Here is a 22,211-nt window from a genome sequence, read left to right as displayed (position 1 = left end):
CAAACAACACACGAAGGAGAATAATGGCACTGAAGCACTTCTTCGTTTCTGAAATGTAGTTACGGCTTAACTAATTTACCATCAAATTAGTGACCAAGAAAATATTGGCTGTGTGTTATCCGTAGGTACTGTTTTATTACAGACAATCATTTGTCTTCAGTTTAGCATTGCTGGGCACTTGTGCACATAATAGACATTTTTTGTGTTATAAGCTGACTCTTTACATTCTGTTTATCACATTTAGGTTTCTACTCAAGCATTTTTTTTTTTTACACACATATTCACCTGACCAGGTGGCACAACAAAGGTCTAAACATTGGTTCTCTACTACTTGTTTGAAAGACGAAACTAAACTGTAAAATTCTTTGCAAAACTTAACGCATCCAACATTTTTTCTTAAATTATTAGTGACATTAAAGGTGCATTCACTATGGATTTTACCATATAAAATTATCTGGCGCTATTTTATGCTGTTTTATTTATTTGACAAAATATTGCTGAGAGGAAATGCTATGTTTTGGCTACAAAATATTTCATCCTAAATCATAAAAAGTCCTGCTGAAACTTGCTGTTATACCTGATAGACTGAATAATTTAGATGTTAAATATTTCACATCTAACTCTAGACTGTTTGTTCAATTCAAATACAAATTTAAAAAAAGGTTACAACTAGTGCAGTTCCTGTCTAGTAAAAACTAGGAACTGTTTCTGTATCTATTCTATATATACCAGTTATATATGTATATTATTATTCTTATTTCACTTTTTGCTTTGGTTGATAACGGTCAGTTGCGGGCCGTGCATTTTCCACCTTGGCCCTCAGTGATCTCCAAACTTATTCAAAACACAAACAAAAAGGCTCCTCTCACTCACTGCTTCGCTGTGGCCGCACGACCACCACCACCACGACCACCCCCACGTACGTCAAATCCATCAGAAGCATCAGTGTCGACCCGATAAAATGGCAAAAATATATACAAAAGATGTAATTAATTTTACTCACCAGAACTTAAACAGTTTAGAGTTCCCCTCAGAGCCTGTCAGCCAAGGGCACCATTCATAGTCGCTGTACTGAAAGCTTTCCCGGCTTTCTAAGAAGATCTGCAACTAAATAAACAGCCCACCACTGCTAACAGTTCATACTGTCATCAGTATTTTTCTTTCCTTAAATTGCGTGTTGTGTTGCTGTAGTTATGAACTGTGTTTTTGCTTTCAACAGACAATTGACTGCAACACTGTGTGTCTGTCTGAGCTGGAGTTTGCATCAGATTTCTCCTTGAAGATAACAAACACAGCGGACTGCACGGTAAGTGACATTCACACATGTTAATGCTGCACTTATCTAATAGCATGCATTGACTCTTCAGCTAACAAATACTGCCATTCTGATACTGTCACACGTTTAATTGTGTTAATAGCAAACATGTGATTAGCATCTCACATTATATGTTGAAGAGACAGAAGAGATGATGAGATGAGATATTTTTCTCTCACCATTAAGTTTCCATGTGAGTCTTTCAATGACCTGAACCAAGTTTTCACATTCACCACTGTTTAGCACCGGTCATTTATCAGGGATGTTGTGTTAAAGGAACGCGGCAGTACAACCGGAAGAGACATCAGTCAGCACATGTTGATGGATTATCTTTCTGTATTTAAGAGATTGTCTGTCAGCTGGATATTTAATAGATTTTTAAATTGAGGCAGAGATGTGAGGCTAACGTGACTCCGAATGACATGTCATACAGCATAGTGAATGTTCACAGCCTGCTTCCCTGTCATTCTCTCAAACACCAAAACACACAATCACAACAGCGTGTTGAGAACATGTTGGCTCTCTGGAGAGTCGTGTCTTGGTCATTTATCCAATGGGCCAAAGCTGAATTCTCACACACCAACGGGATTCAGAAGTCACTATATGGGATTATATAATAGCACGAAAAAACAAAACATAGCAATGAAGGAAATACTGAGACCCCTCTTAAAGGATTTCACTCCCTTAGTTCCTTATACCTTATACCGCCTCCTTTAGCATCAATGATGTCTTGCAGCCTTTTGTCGTAGTTGTATATTCAACATTTTATTTTCTCAGTTGGTAAAGCTGCCCATTCTTTTTCTGGTCCTTTAAAGTCCTAGGTCATTTTGCATAAACGGTACATTTAAGACGTCCTCAAGGTGTTTCAATGATGTTGAGGTCAGGAGGAGACTGTGGTGGCCACTCCAGGGCCTTCAGCATTTTCAGCTGCAGCCTCTGAAGCGGCGACTTGGCTTTGTGTTTGGGAACACATTGTCATTTTGGAAAGTCAAAGTGTGTCCCATCCACAGCTTCCAGACTAATTAATGCAAATTGTCCTCAGTATTCTCTGACAACATGCTGCATTCATCTTGCCGTCAGTTTTGATTCCGTGTGCTTCTGTAGTTCAGACCCCCCCAAAAATCTGAACCACACCACTTTTTTTGTCAGAAAAAGTTGTTTTCTGTGCATCTCGTCCAATTTTCCTTCAGTTGTGTCTGAAATCTTGGTCGCTTTACCTGACCTTGTCTTCAGTCTTTGACCCCAAATGAATCAAAATGCCACTGAGTAGCATTTTCATATCCCTGGATACCTTTTCATTTCCTTGCCCTGTTTTCCTCTGACAGTACTTTTGGTCCCTTAAAATTATTACCTGCACATAAATTAATATAATGTTAAAGGGGTTTCAAAAATAATCTGACAACATTCATTAATCTTCATAATTAAAATTAGAATATAAGTGCTGAAAATGAATGCGGTAACTTGAGTTAAAGACAAAAATGATAGTAAGACGTATCATCTAAGACCTGGTGTAGTTCAGCTTAACCGCCGCCTGCAATACAAAATTAAAGTGTGTGTCCTCAGTGAGGGTCAGCTACAGGCAGCAATGCACGGAGAATGCTTTATGAGTCTATTTGGTGAGGCCAGCATCACCCCTCCTTCACCCATCCTCACCCGCTTCCTGCGAACTTCCTGCGGCGTCCCAGGCGCATGTCGTGCCGGCTGCGACCTGGCGACTACAGAACAGCCCTCACTGCTGCCGTCTTCGATGGGCTACACGGATAGTGATCTGTCTGTAACAAAGCTCATTGCGTTGAAGCAGCTTTGGGTTGTGCTGCAGTGTTACCGCACGGTGTCTGGTGTATCGGTTTAATGGTTTAATCAATAGGTGGTTATTATCTGGCCTGTGCTCCCTGGGTATGGCCGGTGGATTTAATGGGATTTGTAAACATCCTTTCATTTTTCCTGTCTTCTCTGCTCTGTAATTGAAAACACCCAGTTTCTATATCTGGGATATAAGTCCAGTCATGTTAGGGGGGTCGCTGCAGTAAAACAGATGATGGGATCATATGGTGCAGAGGTGTAGTTTTCAAGTTTCCTCCTATTTTTCTATGTGTAGTATTTTCCTGCTTTCTTCCTGTTTCACATGCAATAGCGTACATACTGTATGTGTCTTGGTATCTCAGGTGTATGATTTATAATTCAGTCATTCTGTCAGACTTGTTTTATCTGAGTGTTTGCTGGCATTTATAATCCAGGACCTCTGTGTACAGTGTATCCCCTGTGTATATTGTAGATGCTCCTGCTTGTCCCAGGATTTACGGATGGACTATTGGCCTGCAGGAGAGGCGTGATGTTACCATAAAGATACTGATCTGTAGTCAGTATTGGCTGTAACTCCTCAGCAGTGGTTAAGGTTAGGCTGTGTGAAGGGTAAACTGCTCCTGGACCAGTGCTCAGGGATTGGTGAGAGAGAGCTGCTGCCTCTCTGTCCTGTGATGGAGCGCCTGCTTTTGTTCTCCTGTCGACAGTCCATTCATCAGCTCAGCCTGCCTAACCTTGCATTAAATGAACAGCACAACCCCTGCGTCTGTGCCGTTCACGCACAAGACAAATCCTCTCATTTTTTCTTTTTTTTTTTTTTTTAACCCAATGCTCCTCCTTCTTACATGCCACAAGCTCTGCACCCTGTAGACATTTCATATTTCGCATTTTTACACCTCAAAATCTCTCACAGAATGCGTATGCGTTGAAACTTTTATTAAATCTTGGATTTATAGGGTATCTATATCCTTGTTTCCGTTTTGTTTCAGCCCCTGCAGCTTTGCTACAGTTGTGATCTATTTACCTGAACTGTAGAAAATGGTGGCAAAATGCCTCATCCCCTCCTAAGGCTGGAAATGATGTATGCTGATGGCGTGGCAGGTGCGAATAAGTTTCCGTCTGTAATTAATTTCAACACTGCTGTCTCACTCCTGCTGCTGACGTAGCTACTGTAGCGCTACAGAGGAAAAAGCGTCCGTGCAATCCATCTCTAACTTGCTTTCCATCAAATTTAAATTGTATGTGGGGGGGTGGCCTTCTAGAGCGACAGCGAAGGCGCTCGTCAACTTCAAGGACGGTTTTTAATACATTAAGAAGGGATGTTTTTAATGGAAATATTCACACTTTAAGTCTCAACATTGCAGTAGAATTCAGAGCTGAGCAACAGTACAGTATTATATGAAAAACAAATTGCATAAAGCCTCTTTTAGATTTAAAAAAAAAAAAAAAAAAAGCTTTGCAATCAATGTCAGTCAATCCAGTGTAGGCTATATTTAGTTGAATAGCTCTGCAATCCATTAAGAAAATAGTACCCACCTCCAAGTGATGTAACAATAAAGAAAGTAAAAGTATATTGGCTTTTATCACAGATAACACAATAGCTGTATTAATGTCTGTATTAAACCCACAGAATTCATTAGCATCTCTATGTTTTGCATTACTACTAGCACCTCGTGAAACAGCCACATAGTATATTTTCTGGCGGCCTTCATTTTCCAGTCAGTCCCTTCCCAGATTCACAGCTACGTACTGTAGTAGGGATACATCTGACTCGTTGATAGTAACTAGCTCTCGGTCCGGACCAAACTGAAAGCGATGAGTGGGAAACTGAAGGAGAGCAACGCAGTCAAACTTTTGTGTACTGTGTCCTTTATTTTTCCTTCAAAGACCAGAAGATTAGCACACTGCTCGACATCAACGTCGCCTAAATCTTCACTGATGCCAGTCAAAATGACTGAATTGGGACATCGCTTCTAAAAATTAAAACAATCTTGAGCTGTGCTATATACCTCTACTTAAATCTGTTTTGTTTACTAAATTCATTAAAGTTCATAACTTAATCAAATTTACCCCCTGAAGTACATCTAAAACCTGTGACTATTGAAATAGTGTAACACAATAACCATATGAGGGTCACATGTTGATCAACAGTGGTTTTCTTAAAACGATAATTCCGGTATTTATATTTGGGTGTCATGGTCATATTTTCTGAGTCTAGAAGTAATGATGGACTGGCGTTTGTCTTTACTTAGTTGAGACTAAGATTAGACAGCATTCACATAAGGCTATTCACTGCAGAGAACAATGTACCAACCCTACCTCTGCACAACACAACTGATGGCGTCAAACTCGTTGAGAAGGCACAAAGTTCCCCAAATTCACTCTTGACAGGGCACAGCTTATCTACAATGTAGAAAATAATAAAAATATGCGCGCATCATTTGAAATTAAGAACTGGTCCATTTATTGTTGGTGGTACTCTGCGAAGGCTGCAGGGTGCATAACTTGCCATTTTTAGTTTTGCAGTGTGGAAGATTGTGTCTGCAACCATGTTTCCTTTTGTATAAAGAAGGGGGAAAAAGAAAAGTTAGCCAGCTGGAAAAATTCAAAACCAAGAAGTAAGACCTAAAGGCAACTGTTTGAAACTGACAGGACTTGACAAAAAGTGTGATTTCCCTCTTGACTGTACATGTACTCTGTTTTGTATTTTGTCTTTCTGCTATTTCTGATATTTTGATGTTTCTTGTTGAGAACCACCGCCTCCACTGTTCGTTGACTCAGATCTCCTGTGCTAAAGTCGCTAACACAGCTAAACCACAGTCCACACCGCTTGACCCTGGAGCTTCTGTAACTGTTACTGTATTGTTGTTTGTCTGAGAGGCATCGTGAGCAAAGAACAGCGCCTGGAGGTGCGCTGCACCCAAGGCTGATTTGGTGCACCACCTCAGCCAGCAGTTGGGCGGAGAGGCTGGGTGGAGAGACAGAGGAGGGCTGTAGGGGGAATTCACACCATCTTGCTCGTGAGGTGGTCGTGCTTGAAGCTTCCACGCCTGGATAAACCCCATCAAAAGCGCATTAGCCTTCTATTCTCCCGCCCCCCTCCCTCCTTCCACCTCAGCGCCCCTCCAGTTCCCTCCCCTTTTCCCCCTCCCTCTTTTTTACACCCCCTCTCCCCGCCGTCGTATAATAGTATCTGGCCGGGCCACGCGGCTCGCTGACACATAGCCGGGCGAAAAGGGAGCGATGATGAATTGCTCCCTGTTGGTGTTATCCATGATGATAATTATTAATTTTCCCCCCACTCTTCTTGGAGAATGGGGGCCGGAGAGCTGCAGTCTATCCGAGCCTCCTCCCTGGGCCGTCGGGAAGCCCACTGTCATGACTTATCACAGACAGAGCTGGGGCCCAAGGCTAAACGCTGATGAAAATGAAAAGCGCTCATTCTGATTCGTCCTGTTTTTGGTGTGTGGGTGCATGTATGTGTCTCTATGCTTTAAGTTTACCCTTTCTCTTCCTTCTGTTTCTCTATCCGCCTCTCTTACTTCCTTAACCCTCTCTTCTTATGCTATTTGATGGGAGGGTCTTACAGGGTCTTATATTAGTTGAGCACTACATGCTCCAAGTTATCTGATACTATAATAATAATTGGCCAAACTGATTCTATTTTCCCGGGGATACGGGCGACGCCATCTTGCGAGTGTGGAGCCAGAGTCTGCGCAGTACGGTCCAAGAGTGAACCCTCAACCGCTTTACGTAGCATTTGGCATGGCAACTGGTTAAGTAAGTAACATCCTGTTTCTATAGCGTCAAACTAAAATGAAACTCATCCAAAAAATTGACACTTGATCATGGATCAACATGCTACCTAAAAATGACAGAAACCACCCTTGAAAAAAAAAAATAAAATAGTTTGACATGTATTTAGTGTTTTAGTTTGGCGCAAGTCCCATCCACTAACATGGTGGAGATGGAGCTTATGACCTATACTGCAGCCAGTCACCAGGGGGAGCTCTTCTTGCTGTTCTACCGTCCATATTTATACTGTCTATGGTGGAGACCAAAACTGAGAAAAGAGAAAATTCAGGATATCCCAGTCAAGTTTTTTTGCCCCGATCAGATTCTGATGATTACATTTTGAAATATTGGTTAATCTGAGTCCCGATAATTCTTATCTCACTTGTATAATTCTTAATCACGGTGTGCATCTTGCAACTGTGTTAATTATAATGAACTTCAAGATCAATCCAATGTAGGTCTACATTCTTAAAAGTTGAATAGCTCTGCAACGCATTAACAAAACTATACAGTGGAAGAAAACTGAACAAATGATCATGTTTGTACGTAGGCAGATGTTTGCTGAGTAGTTTGCCCCTCATAAGGTGTTACATATTGCAAGTTGTGTGTTCCTCAGCTCATTTTGTTATTTTTCTTAATGAATAAAAGTAATTTCAGCTTTAGGGATTTTAAGCATCTGTCTCTGGATGGGAGCTCTCCATGTATAATTAGGCAAAAGTCAAGTTATTTGTCAAGCTACTTAAACTCTTATTCACAGAAGATAGCTATAAATTAATAGACTTAAAGTCATTTTACTGTTTCATGTCCCTTGCTGGAGTTAAAGTTTGAATCCTGTAAAACTTTTCTTGGCTGCTGCGCGCATGATGTTTGATAAACTCTCTTCCCTCAGCCCGGTTAAATCAAAAAGTCATAAAAGCTTCTGGTTTCATAGACTTGGTCATCAGGGTCTTCATTGCTTATCTGAACACAACTTCTGTATTTTATGTACAAGGCCGTTACATTCCTTTTGTCCCTCTTTCAAATGTCATATTAATGGGCCGTCAAGGTTCCAAGCCACGAGGTTGATTTTTTTTTTTCGTATTTGTAAGTCTCATTCTGTGGCCTAAATTTTAATTGCCCGTCTCGCTATGGTGTGAAAGTTGCACAACACAGAAGTGACCATCAATCTCTCTTACGAGGCGTTGTCATCAGCGAGGCACGCCGACGATGATCTCTGCCTCTCCGGCTGAGAGAGGTGAATTCGCTCTGCCTGACGAGTAATTATGGCTAATTTCCTAATTACCCGAGCACCGAGCTTCTCTGTAGCGTTCATTAAAAGCCATAATTGCATTGCGTTGACATGCTCTTTTATCCACTTTGGGTTCTTTTGTGGCAGTTTAGCTGTGAGCTAGCTGTTCTGCCCCTGCCTGTCTCAGTCAATAAAGGTTGATTGAAGCCTTGGTGCGAGAAGTGTATTGAACACGGCTTCTGATGGCACCGTGATTATCAGGGTTGCATGTTTGTTACAGCATGGATGCATCATGGAAAAAAAAAAAAAAAGTCCCTTTAAGTTATTTAAATATAATTTGGGACTGTTTCAGAATCTGTGAACAGATGGTACTATATTTTGCTTTTCCAACTGATACAAACCAATAAAAGCCTTGTAGAAAAAAAAAGAAACCTCCTCTCCAGCATTTACACTTTTCTCTCCTGCTCATTCCCTTTCAATTTCCTCCATCTTCCCCCTGTGTTCTTTCCCACCTTTACACTTTTCTTTCCTCCTCTCCTCTCTTCTGTCTCCTATTTTGCTCTTCCCCTCTCCTGCATTGATTCGGCTCTTCTTTGTCTCCGAGAGCCGGCCTCCAAGTTGTCAGCTGCGTCAGGATTAAAAGCTATTAGTTCTGCATCATTGCCACTACAAGTGCGCTCCTGAGATTGATAGAGTGGCTCTGTTCCTCCAGTGGGGGCAGAAATGGGAAGAGGGGAAGGAAAAAAAAAAAAAAAAAGCCTGGGGGGTCGTTTTTACCTCACATATCTGACAACGGTCACCTAAATGCGCACTGGCCTTGGACTCCCCCTCAGTTTGTTTGAGAAGTGTGAATTGGTTTTCACTCAAATGTGTTTATAGTCAGCAAATCCTTACCAGTGGGCAGCATGTGTTGATAGAAATACTATATTTTCATTCATGTTTTTTGTGAATTGAAAGCCCTGTCGACAGAGAAGAGTGTTTCTGGTCTTATACATCTTTAAACCCTTAAAAAAAAAGACCTAATAAAGCTTCAGACAGGCAAGGTTGTTGTTGTCAACAAAACAACTGATTTCCCGGGAGCAGAGATTTGTCCGTTGTCTATTGCCATTTCCCCTGGCGGCCATTATTCAGATGAACACATTCATATTCAGTTTGACCAAAGCCGTATTAGTGTTTATGTCCCTTAACCGACTGCTCCCATCTGCAGAGTGTTTCTCACATCGCTGCAACACTGTCAGCAAAATAGCCACCTTTGCTAATTTCATGTAGCAAGCTGGATTTTTATTATTGCTATTATTTTTTTTTATTGTCAGCAAAAATTCCAATGTTGTTGGCGGCTGCCTTATAATTTATTTCTTTTGTCCAGTGACAAGTGTCAGATGAGGTGAGAGGGAGCACAGGGGACATGTTGTTGACTCAGCCTGAACGGGAAACCAAGAAGAAGTGGGGTTAGAGAAAATACAGTGCAGTAGTCACGACTCCTACCAGTGCCCGCTGTATCTGTAACGGAGAAGCCAGTATGGTTCTCCAGACCACACAAACACTCACGACAATGATATGGGAAGCATGGCAAGCAAAGGGGTCTTCAGTTAAGTCTAAGGTAACACTATAAAGAAGATGTACTGTAAACATAGCTGTAGATAACAGTGAATTTTCTTTCCAGTTTGGTTGTACTGCGCTAGTTTCCTCATTAATACCTTGAGATGTAGTCTGCCTCCGGCTTCTCTCTCAGCTCTGCATGTCAGCGCTGCAGCATAGTCAAACAAATCCAGGGGTTTATTGTACTGTCACATTCTAACACACCCCTCATATTTCATTGCAGGCAATTGTCGGCTACTTTGACATTTTCTTTGACAAAGGCTGCAGCAACAAGGTAAGCAGCGGCAACAACCAAGCCATTTAACGGAAACTCAATTATGTTCACGCTTTAGCGTGTTCCTCCTCCCCGAGGCGTTCGCTGGCAATCGACGGGCGTCCTAGCCGACTGCTGATACAAGCACTTACCCAGCAGAGCCGGCCAGTTGGAAAAGCCGATGCCAAGCTCTGTGAGCAACACAGACATGCCTTTTGATTGCACTTCCTATTGTACCTGAGACTCGAGCTGCAAGCTAAAGATGATCCAGTAAATTACCATCTCTGCCAGAAGCTAAGCCTGGAACAGTGTAACATGGGATTATCAGTTTTCATTTATTATACAGACAAAGATATAAATTATTTTTGATACACAGAACTGTAAAAGTGGGTAGACTTTGCTCTTTCTTGTAACTGACTTATTCAGATTCAGAGAGCGTTATTTGCAATTGAAGGGCATTACATCACATGATTGTTAAAAGCATGATTTCTCATCGACTCAAACTCAAGGCTATTTTTCACTGAAATATATGTTGAAGTAGTACATCTGTGTAATCTGATTTATACACTTATATTTAATCTTTAGTATTCAGCTGCTTTTCAAGGTACCACAGATGGCTTTAGAGACGAGAAGCGGTCACTGATCTGTGATGGTGTTGCTCACATTTCTTCTTCACATCATTACACCAGGTGATGTTCTCCACGGGTCCTCAGGTCACAAAGACACACTGGAAACAGACTGTCTTCCTCCTGGAGAAGCCTGTCTCTGTCCAAGCAGGTCAGTAACCACACAGGTCCTCGCCACACAGTACTAGAAAACAAGAAAGTAGGATTTTCTACATGTGTTAACTAACTATTCCCAGGTGGAAAATATTCCCCGTTTGTGTTTACATCCTGTTTTTAAATTTCTTTCACTCTTTTGAAGCTCGGGGTGGGTGCATCATAGCGGGTTGCAGCAGGTAATCTGTCTGTGGCGGAGATGTAGTCAGGCTGGTTGACACCCGTTATCTGTCACCCGCGGCGACAGCGAGGGATCAAAACAAATCACATTCAGCCATCAGAGAGCGTGTGTAAAACTTCATCTGATAGCCCGATGCAGGCCTCTGAATCATGACGTGTTACAAGAGAAGCACTTTGTAACTGGCCAGTGGAATATTTATAGAATCCCTGCGTCGGCAGATTTAAATATTGTTAACTGGTGCAGTTTGCTCCGAGGCATAGACGTGAGGATGTTCTTGGAAATAACTTTCTGCAAGCCAAACCTCCACCAAATGCAGCAGAATTGCCCTCGGTATGTTACTCTGATACCACTTGGCAGTTAGATAAACTCCTTCCAGACATCACGACTCTGAAGACAGTTGACCATTGTCCACAGGTTTATTGACATCATCGAAAAGAGTAAAACTGAAACATACAAACAGCGTAATGAACAAAAGATAATAAAATGTCCTTTTTTTACACAAACACAATGTAAATATACTGATTCTTCAATGAACTAAATTGACCTGTTTTTTAACTACTGCTTTCATGTATTTATTGTACTTTTAGCAACATATGTGCCTACAAGTTATTATATTTTAACACATTTTTAACGTACCATCAACTATTTATTCATATTTATTTGTATTTATTATCCCTATGAACTTAAATAGCAGTCACGACAGCTTTGATTGTAAATTGTGGTGACTCGATGAATTCTTGCATCAAACTTCACGAAACTAAACATAAACTCAAAAATAATGATCTGGGATGGCAAACAACATCCAAACAAATAATACATACCAACGATGCTATCAATGGCGTAAGATGTTTGCAGATTGAACCGGATTGAGAGAGGAAACAATTCACAGCTCCCAGACAATGCTTGGTTGTGTCTTTCTACTTCCTGATTCTGTGATCACATGTCTCATAAGTCACTCCTACTCCTACTCCTTGACTCTCAAAGTGACAGTAACACAATTCAGAAACATGAGAAATGACTTGAAAAAATGCAAGCAAATTCTTAACATGCCAAATTAACATTTGTAACAAAACACTCCCCGTCTGGCGCGATTACACGCCACAGTCCATGGCACCCCATATACCTAGACGTCTGGGAGGAGGAGAAGTACTATCTCGGTCACAGGCCTGAGAAAAAATGTAGACCCTCCTGGTTTAATGACCTTCACCTCGACCTTGCGCACCTTCCCGTCTTCGCTAGGGAAGGTCTTTGTTACCAGTCCAAGAGGCCATTCATTTCTTGGTACTTGGCTGTCCTTGAGGAGAACAACACTTCCTGGCTTAATGTCTGGATGGATAGACTGCCATTTCCGGCGTGTCTGCAGCATTGGGAGGAATTGTTTTCGCCACCTATCCCAGAACGTGTTGGACAGGTGCTGAACCTGTCGCCATTGGCACTTGTAAAGGTCTGAAGGTCCAAACTCGCCGTTAGGAGCCGAAAGGATGTTCACCTTTTGTGTGAGAAGAGCAGCCGGAGTCAGTATGAACGAATCGTCAGTATCAGTTGACACAGGAACGAGAGGCCTGCTATTGATAATTGCTGCCACTTCTGCCATAAAAGTCACCAACACCTCATGGGTAAGTTTGTCTTTCAGCTGGAGGAACATGGAGTCAAGGATTCTCCTTGCAAGTCCAATCATCCTTTCCCATGTTCCACCAAAATGGGACGCGTGTGGAGGATTAAAAGTCCAAGAGCAACCTTGACCTGACAGGTAAGTCTTCACTGTTGCTTCTTTAATGTTCGAGGGTATCTTCAAGTCCTTGCAGGCACCAACAAAGTTGGTGCCGCGGTCTGAGCGGAGGTGTTTGACGGGACCACGCACTGCAAGAAAGCGCCTTAATGCGTTGACGAAGCTGGACGTATCGAGAGATTCTATGACCTCGATATGAACCGCCCTCACGCTCATACACGTGAAGATTACGGCCCACCGTTTGCTGTGTGAGAGACCTCCTCTTGTGCGACGAGAACAGATGCTCCAAGGGCCAAAAACATCTAGCCCAACATTGGTAAAGGGAGGGTCTGTCGAGAGACGATCTGCAGGAAGACTGGCCATCTTTTGAACAACGAGTGGAGCTCTAAGCCTTTTGCAGATTACGCAATGGTGGATAGTACTGCTCACCTTTCTTTTACCACCAACTACCCAAAGGCCCGCCGTACGGATAGCCCCTTCTGTAAACAGACGACCTTGATGTTGGATTTGTTCGTGGTGATGCTTCACAAGTAAGGCTGCAATGTGATGCTTGCCAGGTACAATCAATGGAGTCTTTTCATCCTGATCAAGATTTGCATTGTGGAGGCGGCCTCCGACTCTCAGAAGGCCGTGTGCATCAATGAAAGGATCCAGACTTTTGAGAACACTACCTTTAGGTATCTGCTCACGCTTTTGGATGCACTTGATCTCTTGACTGTAGGTTTCTTCTTGTACTGTTTGAATGATTATGCGTGATGCTTGGTCAGACTCCTCAACAGTGCACTCTGTTTCACAGTAATGCCAGCCTTTACATGAACTGTTCTTCTTCAAGGTTGTGTTGAAAAGACGGCTTATGTGAATGAGGCGAGTAATGGCCCGAGTTAGTGACTTCCAGGAGGAGAATCTTAAGAATCGTTGGGAACCAAGCTGCTTGGACATTGTTGCGGTACTCAAAGTGGATACTAGAGGACGAATGTCCGGGTCTGAACTTGGCTCCACAAGATCATAAAGGCTCTCAGAGACACCTGTCTTTGATATGTACAGAGATTTGGGTCCACTCAGCCAGTTGGTGTTGCTCAAATGACCTGCAGCAACAGAACGTGTACCAAGATCTGCAGGGTTTTGTTCTGTTGACACGTAGCGCCATTGGTCTGGATGAGAGGACCTTCGGATACGTAGCACTCGGTTGCTAACATACACATAGAAGCGTCTGGTTTCATTAGAAATGTAACCCAGAACTACCTTGCTGTCTGTGTGGAAGGTAGTAGCATCAAGCTGAAGGTCTAATTCTGCTGAGATTAGGTCGGCTAACTCCACCGAAAGCACTGCAGCGCAAAGCTCCAGTCTTGGAATTGTTTGCTCTGGAAGGGGGGTCAGCTTGGCTTTGCCCATTACAAATCCAACATGGTTGGTTCCTGCAGTGTCAGTGACTTTCAGATATGCCACAGCAGATATAGCTTTTGTTGATGCATCGGAAAAGACACACAATTCCCTTCTGACAGCAGCTGAGGGTGACGTAGTGGTGTAGGCTCTAGGGATAGAAAGTTGAGACAATTCGTTCAATGACATTCTCCAAGAATTCCACGTTTCCTCCATTTCTTGGGCCAGTGGCGAGTCCCAGTCGCTGTTCTCAGTAGTAAGTTCTCTCAGAATGGCCTTGCCTTGAATGATTACTGGCGCTACAAACCCCAGAGGATCATAGAGGCTGTTGATTGTGGATAAAACACCTCGTCGAGTGAAGGGTTTGATCTCATTGCCGACGCTGAAATGGAAGCAGTCGACCTGGAGATTCCAATTGAGTCCAAGACTTCTTTGCGTTGGCAGCATGTCTGCATTGAGGTCCAGGTCTTTAAGGTCTTTTGAATGATCTTCTGCTGGAAATGCCTCCATGACCTCCTTGTTATTTGCTGCTATTTTGTGCAGTCTTATGTTTGACTTGGAAAGCACATCCTGTGTTTTCTTTAGTAGGCTGATGGCAGCTTCGACTGTAGGCAAGGACTTTAAACCATCATCCACATAGAAGTCACGCATAACAAAACTCCTAACATCAGGATCGACGTCAAGCTCGCTGCCTTGAACAGACTGGTGCAGTCCATGAATAGCCACTGCGGGCGACGGACTATTCCCAAAGACATGGACCGTCATCCGATACTCCACGATGTCTTTTGAGGGATCACTATCCTGGAACCACAAAAAACGTAAGAAGTTCCTATCATCTTCTCTCACCGAAAAACAATAGAACATCTGTTCTATGTCTGCCGTAAAGGCGATAGCTTCCTTTCTGAAACGCATTAGTACACCGAGCAGTGTATTGTTCAGATCAGGTCCAGTTAACAACACGTCGTTGAGTGACACACCGTTGAACTGGGCACTCGAGTCGAAAACCACTCTAATTTGTTTTGGTTTTCTTGGGTGGTACACGCCAAATATCGGCAAGTACCACCGTTCTTCATTTGCCTTCAGAGGAGGGGCTAGCTCAGCGTGACCATTCTTAAACATCATGTCCATGAATTTGACAAAGTGGTCCTTCATTTCAGGTTTCCTCTCAAAATTGCGCCTGAGAGACGTGAGACGATTCAGTGCTTGGAACCTGTTATTAGGAAGCTGTTGGCGTGGGCACTTGAAGGGTAATGGAGCAACCCAAGAGTTGTTTGCATCTTTCTTTAGTCCTTCCTCCATTATTTTCATGAAAGAAGCATCTTGGATAGACGGAGCCACTTTGTTGTCGTCTTTAGTCTGTTTAAACACATTACATCCCAGCTGATCAACATCACAGGTTGATGTCTCCTCAGAATGTGTTTGGAGGTTTGTGATCTGAGTGTCACTGTATTTTTCTTTTACATGAAAGACATTAGGGCATGGCTCAAAGAGCGTAGGGCGTTCTCGTTCCGTGATGTTCGTGTAGAAAGCGTTGACTGTCACCGGTTTGTGAACTCGGCCCAGGCACACATTGCCCACGATGACCCATCCTAGGTCCAATTTCTGAGCATAAGGTAAGTTGTGTGGACCATTCACTTGTTTACGAACCTTATGGACTCTGATGATGTCTCGGCCTAGGAGGAGCATAATAGAGGCTTGTGGGTCAATGTCTGGGATGAGATGTGCAATTGATTTCAGGTGTGGATGATGAAGTGCCGCAGTGGAGGTTGGAATTTCATCTCTGTTATCTGGAACGTCATCACATTCTATGAGACTGGGCAATGGGATGCTGACAGTCCCATCCAGAGATTCAATGATGTAGCCACTGGCTCTTCTCCCCACTGCCGTCTTTACTCCAGCACACGTTTTCAATGAGTAAGGAGCACTTGAACTTTGATCATTAAAAATCTTGAAGAACTGCGAGCGAACTAATGATCTGTTGCTCTGTTCATCCAAAATCACATACATCTTCACGGCTTTGTCTCTATGACCAGCTGGATACACTTTCGCAAGAGATATCTTAGAGCAGGATCGGTCCATCACATCCCTACCACAGACGTCCGTGCATGTGTTGTCAACCTGGGGTTGTGGTGAGATAGCCTGCTCCCCGCCATACTCTGGAGCAGGGTGTCTGCCTTCAATCCAGGGTGCAGGTCCAGGATGCAGCGCTGTGTGATGTTTTTCACTTTTACATTCGTAACACCTTACATTGAATGTACAGTTCTTTGCTATGTGTGATGACGAAGCACAGCATTTGAAGCAGACATTATTCTCTTTTAAGAATGCCTTACGATCTTCAACGGGCTTTTCTCTGAACACACGACATTTACGTAAAGGGTGTGGTTTTTTATGGATCAGACACAGTTTGTCACAGTCATCAGATTGCTTTGAGGGCCCATCAGGATCAGAGATGTGCTTGGGAAGTATCTCTGTTTTATGAACAAAGACTTCTCGTTGTTTGTTTGGCTTCCAAGATATTCTTTCATTCCTGGGAGTGTTGTCTGAGTGAGAGGCGAAGTTGAAGCTTGGATCATTTTTAACACGAGCTTGGTGACTGACAAATTGAACAAAGTAGGCAAAGGGAGGAAACGAAACCCGGTATTCCTGCTTGTATGATGCCCCAGCTGACGCCCACTTCTCCTGGAGATTAAACGGGAGTTTTTGTACAATTGGGTTGATGCCTCTCGCTGTGTCAAGGAAGGAAAGGCCAGGTAGGTCTCCTTCAGCTTTGGCTGACTCAAGTTCCATCAGAAGATCGCTCAGCTTTATTAGTTTGGAATGATCTCGATTTGTCATTTTTGGAAAGGCGTCAATGCGTTTGAACAGAGCATCTTCTATTACTTCCGCGGAGCCGTAAGTGCGTTCAAGTCTGTCCCATAGCATATGCAATCCCACTTCTGGTTGGTTGATGTGTATTACTCTTATATGCTCAACATGATCTGCCGACTCTTTGCCGAGCCACTTTAACAGAAGATCCATCTCTTCGCTTGATGTGAGATCTAAATCTTTGGTTGCATTTTGAAAGGAACGTTTCCATGCTCTATAGTTCTGAGGTCTGTCATCAAACTGAAGCAAGCCTGTAGCCACAAGTTCACGACGAGCGAAGTATCTTACAAAGTCACTTATGTTAGAGTTGTTGTTATCGGAGGGGTGGGAAGTAGGACGGCCATTGTCATTTTGACGTCTGAAATGTTGCACAGGATTAGTATGGTCGTTCTTGAACCTAACTTCGCGTGCCTCAGGAACACATTCATATTCATGGATGCGTGGCTGCCGTGCAGTAAGATATGGTGCTTGGGATGCAGTACTGAATTGGTCTGGCGAGAAGGGTTTGGCTTCAGGATTGAAATGTGAAGGTGAAAAGCTGCAGCCAGGATCTGGCTCTGATTTTGGTAGGACACCATCCTCACGTTGCTGAAGTCTTGCCTCTTGCACCTTGGCTTGTTCTGTAACATATTGTTCAGTGCGTTGTGCAACATCCAAGGGAGTGGAATCCAAGTTTAAATTGCAACTATGTTTCTCACTCTCTTCAACAGCAGCTTCAAGCGCTTCTGCTTCAGCGATGGCTGCGGCCGTTTCTTTCTTAACATTAAGCATGTCCATGGATGCTTCCAACTTAGCCTTTTCTAGCTTTAAGTTCATTTCCTCTTCGGCGTATGAAAGACGAGCTTTTGCTGCTTCTGCTCTGGCTCTTGCTTTGGCTGCCGCAGACCCAGTTGATGATGAACTCGGGGTACGGGAAACATAGGAGCATGTTTTTAATGAAGTTTTTCTCTCTGACATGGTGTAGTCTTGTGCTTTACCTTTGTTTGACACTGTTATGTGGATCATCCACTAGCTGCGTGTGATGATGTTGTTAGTAGTGTCGATCGGCCTGCTGCTTTATCTTGCCCGTTAGACAGCCGTTGTTTTACTGTGCTGCCCTCGGTATGTTACTCTGATACCACTTGGCAGTTAGATAAACTCCTTCCAGACATCACGACTCTGAAGACAGTTGACCATTGTCCACAGGTTGTTTGCCATCCCAGATCATTATTTTTGAGTTTATGTTTAGTTTCGTGAAGTTTGATGCAAGAATTCATCGAGTCACCATAATTTACAATCAAAGCTGTCGTGACTGCTATTTAAGTTCATAGGGATAATAAATACAAATAAATATGAATAAATAGTTGATGGTACGTTAAAAATGTGTTAAAATATAATAACTTGTAGGCACATATGTTGCTAAAAGTACAATAAATACATGAAAGCAGTAGTTAAAAAACAGGTCAAGTTAGTTCATTGAAGAATCAGTATATTTACATTGTGTTTGTGTAAAAAAAGGACATTTTATGATCTTTTGTTCATTACGCTGTTTGTATGTTTCAGTTTTACTCTTTTCGATGATGTCAATAAACCTGTGGACAATGGTCAACTGTCTTCAGAGTCGTGATGTCTGGAAGGAGTTTATCTAACTGCCAAGTGGTATCAGAGTAACATACCGAGGGCAGCACAGCGTCTTTTGTCGCTTTTTGTGAAGTTTACTTCGGTCACATCATTACGGTCAAAACAGTGTCCTTTGGCATATATTGAGGAATCACACTATATACTATCAATAGACTACCAACAGCTACCAGACATACATAGAGGTGTGCCATAAAGCTGTGGCATATAGGAATATTCATATTAATATATAGGAAATTTTATTGCCATACTTTAAGGTAAACTTGGTAATGTCCAGCCAAGTAAGGCTGTGTCTTAAACATATTAAACTGCACACCTCTGCTTTTATTGCTGAAAAGGTGAGTCAGCTTACCAGTAGAAATACAGCCTTACTTGGTCTGATTATGGTGGCTAAAATTAAAAGGCATATCAGCATATTTTTCTGCCTTTACATCTCCGTTACACTCTGTTAAACTTTAAAGTTCCAGGCGGTTTGCTTCATCTGTTCACCTGTGTTGTCGCGGGTCATATTCAGTTCTTCTGTTTATTGCAAAGAAAATGGTAATGCTTCATGTGCATTAGAGCATTTATTCCAAGACATTTTATTGCTACTGGTGTTATGAACCTTGCAATAAGTGCTAAAATGTCTAATCACTACTTTGTGGTGTTCTTGCACACCTCTGTGTAAACCATCCCGTGTCTCTTACTGCTGTAAGCTTTGGCCCTCTATCATAATGAGAATCACGGACGCGCGTGCTGATGTGGGGATGGATGAGCCTCTGGACCGGCTGGCCACTCGCTGACCAGATATCAGATGGCGTGTGCTGTAATAAATGGCCTGCGTAGAGACGGAGGCGTTTGATGTCCGGCGAGCCCTAAGCCATGCTCAGCCCTGGTCGTCAGCAACCGGGAACGATAAGAACGTCAAAATGATGCTGCTCACGTGCTATATCGCAGGCTTCTCGCTCTGCTGAGTCAGATAAATGCTTCAGAGGGAGCAGGGGGCAACAGTACTGTAATACAGTACAGTGGGAAACAGATTTTGTCTGATGCATAATGGTAGCGTCCGATCCTTATTTCACTCACCGTACACCTGTGCACATACATGCACACAGACACATACAGTACATATATGAGCAGCAATTTTAAAGTAGTTCAAAGTGATGCAGGTTAACATCTATTGGTGATTCTGCGTCAGACAACCTTCTGTACCATCATCACCTTAATAACAAACAAGGGAATAACTAAGTAGAACTGCATTGGTCCCCTCTGTAGCATTTCAAAGGCTCTTGTAGAATCACTGAAGCTGTTGTGGCCTATTGTGTTTGAGCAGCACCTTACTGAGCGCAGGCTTGTCTTTTTTATATCAATACCATTAAGATTTTATTTTAAATAATCTTTTAACCAACACCAGGCGAATATTTCTTCTTGATTAGAGACAAAATATTTTGAAAAACCAATGACTGGATGGGTAAAGGCGCATTTGCCGTGAGCGTTCGTCGTCCCCGTTGGATGAATCCAACCCCGTGAGCCCAATGAACATTTCTCCTGTAATAACGTCAAGTTAAATTTCCCATTTGAACACCAGAAGCCTTAAAATGCCATGTGCAGATTATGACATTTAAGAAACACATCAGTACTCCCAGGAAGATAAACCCTTTCCGTTTTGGTTGCTCCATTAGTTTTACATTAAAACCAAGGTGTCACACATGCACCGAGTGGCAGAACTTGTATTTTTTCCGCCTCTGCAGCAGACGCATTCTAAAGATATTCAGGTTAGGTTTATTCAAAATCATCAGCAGCTGAGTGAAGGCTGATAATGAAAAGCTTGAGAGCTGTTTACAGTAGTTGTACTGCTCCTCTTGCTCAGGTTAAGGGTTTAGGGATGATACATACAGTAGACGGAGAGATGTATATCTCTTACTCCACAAGGAGATTGGCATGTTTTATTTTATTGTGTTTGTTTTTTCAACCCCTCTTCTTCTCTACATTCCTTCCCGGGAAGAGACTTTTAATAGAATTATTGGTTTGCTCTTTGTGCAATGTAATAGACATGGCTGCCTCTAGAGGGCTCTAGACCTCAGTCTATAGATTTTATCCTTGTTCTTAGACAAATACTGGCATTTCACTCCCTTACACACTTTTTTTTAACATAATGTCTGATCTTTTAGTCAGCAAAGCATGTCTTGGGGTAACTTAGAGACATAGTGACACGTCGGAGCGTTAGTCAAGGAGTGTGTAGATGTAAACGCACACACGTGTTCAGAGGCTGAGCTTTTTCAATCTAGAAGAATCTAGCTCGAATTGACATCTAGTCAGTTAAGATCCATCAGTCTGGGCGTGTGCTAAATGTAAGCGAAGTGTGAGCAGAAAAAAAGTTAAGAGGAAGAAGAAAATGAAGGCGGAAGTGAGGAGCAGGTTATTGATGTGCTCGCTCTACCCCGGCGCCCTAACGGTCCCCAGCCTCCTCCAGGGGCCGTAAACCAGAAATGGAGTTTTTAACAGCATTCACAGGCTGCCTGCTAGGCTCTTATGGTGTACTTTACAACACACATACACTCTCCCTTTACGCACTGAAATACACAAGAGTTCTTGCATACTTCTCTCCTAAACTCCCCTCTGGCTATAAGAGAAAACTTTTTAAAGTCACCTTGAAGATGGATGACAAAACTCCCTCTTAAACACACAGCAGCCTCTTCTTTTGGGCGCCGACTGAAAAGCACCTTCAGCTCTGATCGGCTGCAGTGTGAGGGGCTGAGCATAAATAGCCAGCGGTTTGGTTTAATATTGGCCCCGGCTGTGGTGATTTATCGTGCCGGAGACCAAATCTTATTTGATGCGTTTGTATGAGTGCAGCAGTAATTAACTCTGAGGCTGAGCTTGTATGGGAGGTGCTGGCGGAAGACGGAGAACGCACGCAGCAGCCTGGAACAAAACATCCCTGCAAATCCTCCCGGGCTGGCAGCATAATAAATTAAACAGCGAATCATTTGTCATGCTCTGGTGTGTTTGCGTAGCTGTAGTATTGAAGAGGAGGGTCCTTTTTTTTCACAGTTTTACCTGCTTAATGTTCACCAAAAAAAAAAAGGAGGTCACAGGTTTTTTGTTTTTTTTGTTTTCTTTGTGTAAGAAAGTCCCATGATTCTCGAGGTGAGACGGTGCCCTGGTTACCTGCTCAGAGGGACGCTCAGAGCAGCTGGAACATGGGCGTGCGTCCATATCCAGGCTTTCATTGGTCAGTCATCTGGTCTTGGTTCCTGCCCACTTTCGTGACTCACCTCCCCAGTCCCACGGGGTGCCGAAGCTTGTCCACATCTCCTCTTTCCCCCGCCCTCACCTGTCCGGGCCCAGTTTAAACACCTCTTCGCCTCCTCACCCCCTCCCTCTCTCGTTTGAACTCTGAAGGTCCTTGAGCTGTCGAACAGCAGTAGCCGAGCTGAGCTTCAAGTTTTTCAGGGCTATAATTCAACACATGGCCAGTTATGTGCAGACTGCCGCTTGGGATGTACAATCCATCAGATCTGCTTCTTGGCTCTGCACTGACCAGAGAAGGCCTGAAAAGTAGAAATGAATTAAATGAAGGTAGACTGGAGCAGGAGGGAGAATGTCCAACATGTGTTACTGAAATGAAGCACTGAAAATCACTGCAGTGTCATGCGTTTTGGCTTGTCCCCTTTGTATGACACAA

The 22,211-nt window shown here is 43.0% G+C and overlaps 1 protein-coding gene across 1 annotated transcript in view; it reads left to right on the top strand.

Moving 5' to 3' along the window:
* The window catches only part of prmt3 (protein arginine methyltransferase 3), a 54,707-nt gene that overhangs the window by 29,577 nt on the left and 2,919 nt on the right, over positions 1–22,211 (top strand). Inside the window, exons 13-15 of the mRNA XM_084574921.1 lie at positions 1,220–1,306; positions 9,964–10,014; positions 10,683–10,770. Of these exons, the coding sequence (XP_084431047.1) occupies positions 1,220–1,306; positions 9,964–10,014; positions 10,683–10,770 (226 nt within the window). The remainder of the gene's footprint in view (positions 1–1,219; positions 1,307–9,963; positions 10,015–10,682; positions 10,771–22,211) is intronic.

This window comes from Chelon labrosus (assembly GCF_963514085.1).
Source record: "Chelon labrosus genome assembly, chromosome: 3".
Lineage (NCBI taxonomy): Eukaryota > Metazoa > Chordata > Actinopteri > Mugiliformes > Mugilidae > Chelon > Chelon labrosus.
The sequence above is the reverse complement of the archived record's forward strand: the minus strand, read 5'-3'. Positions and strand labels throughout refer to the sequence as shown.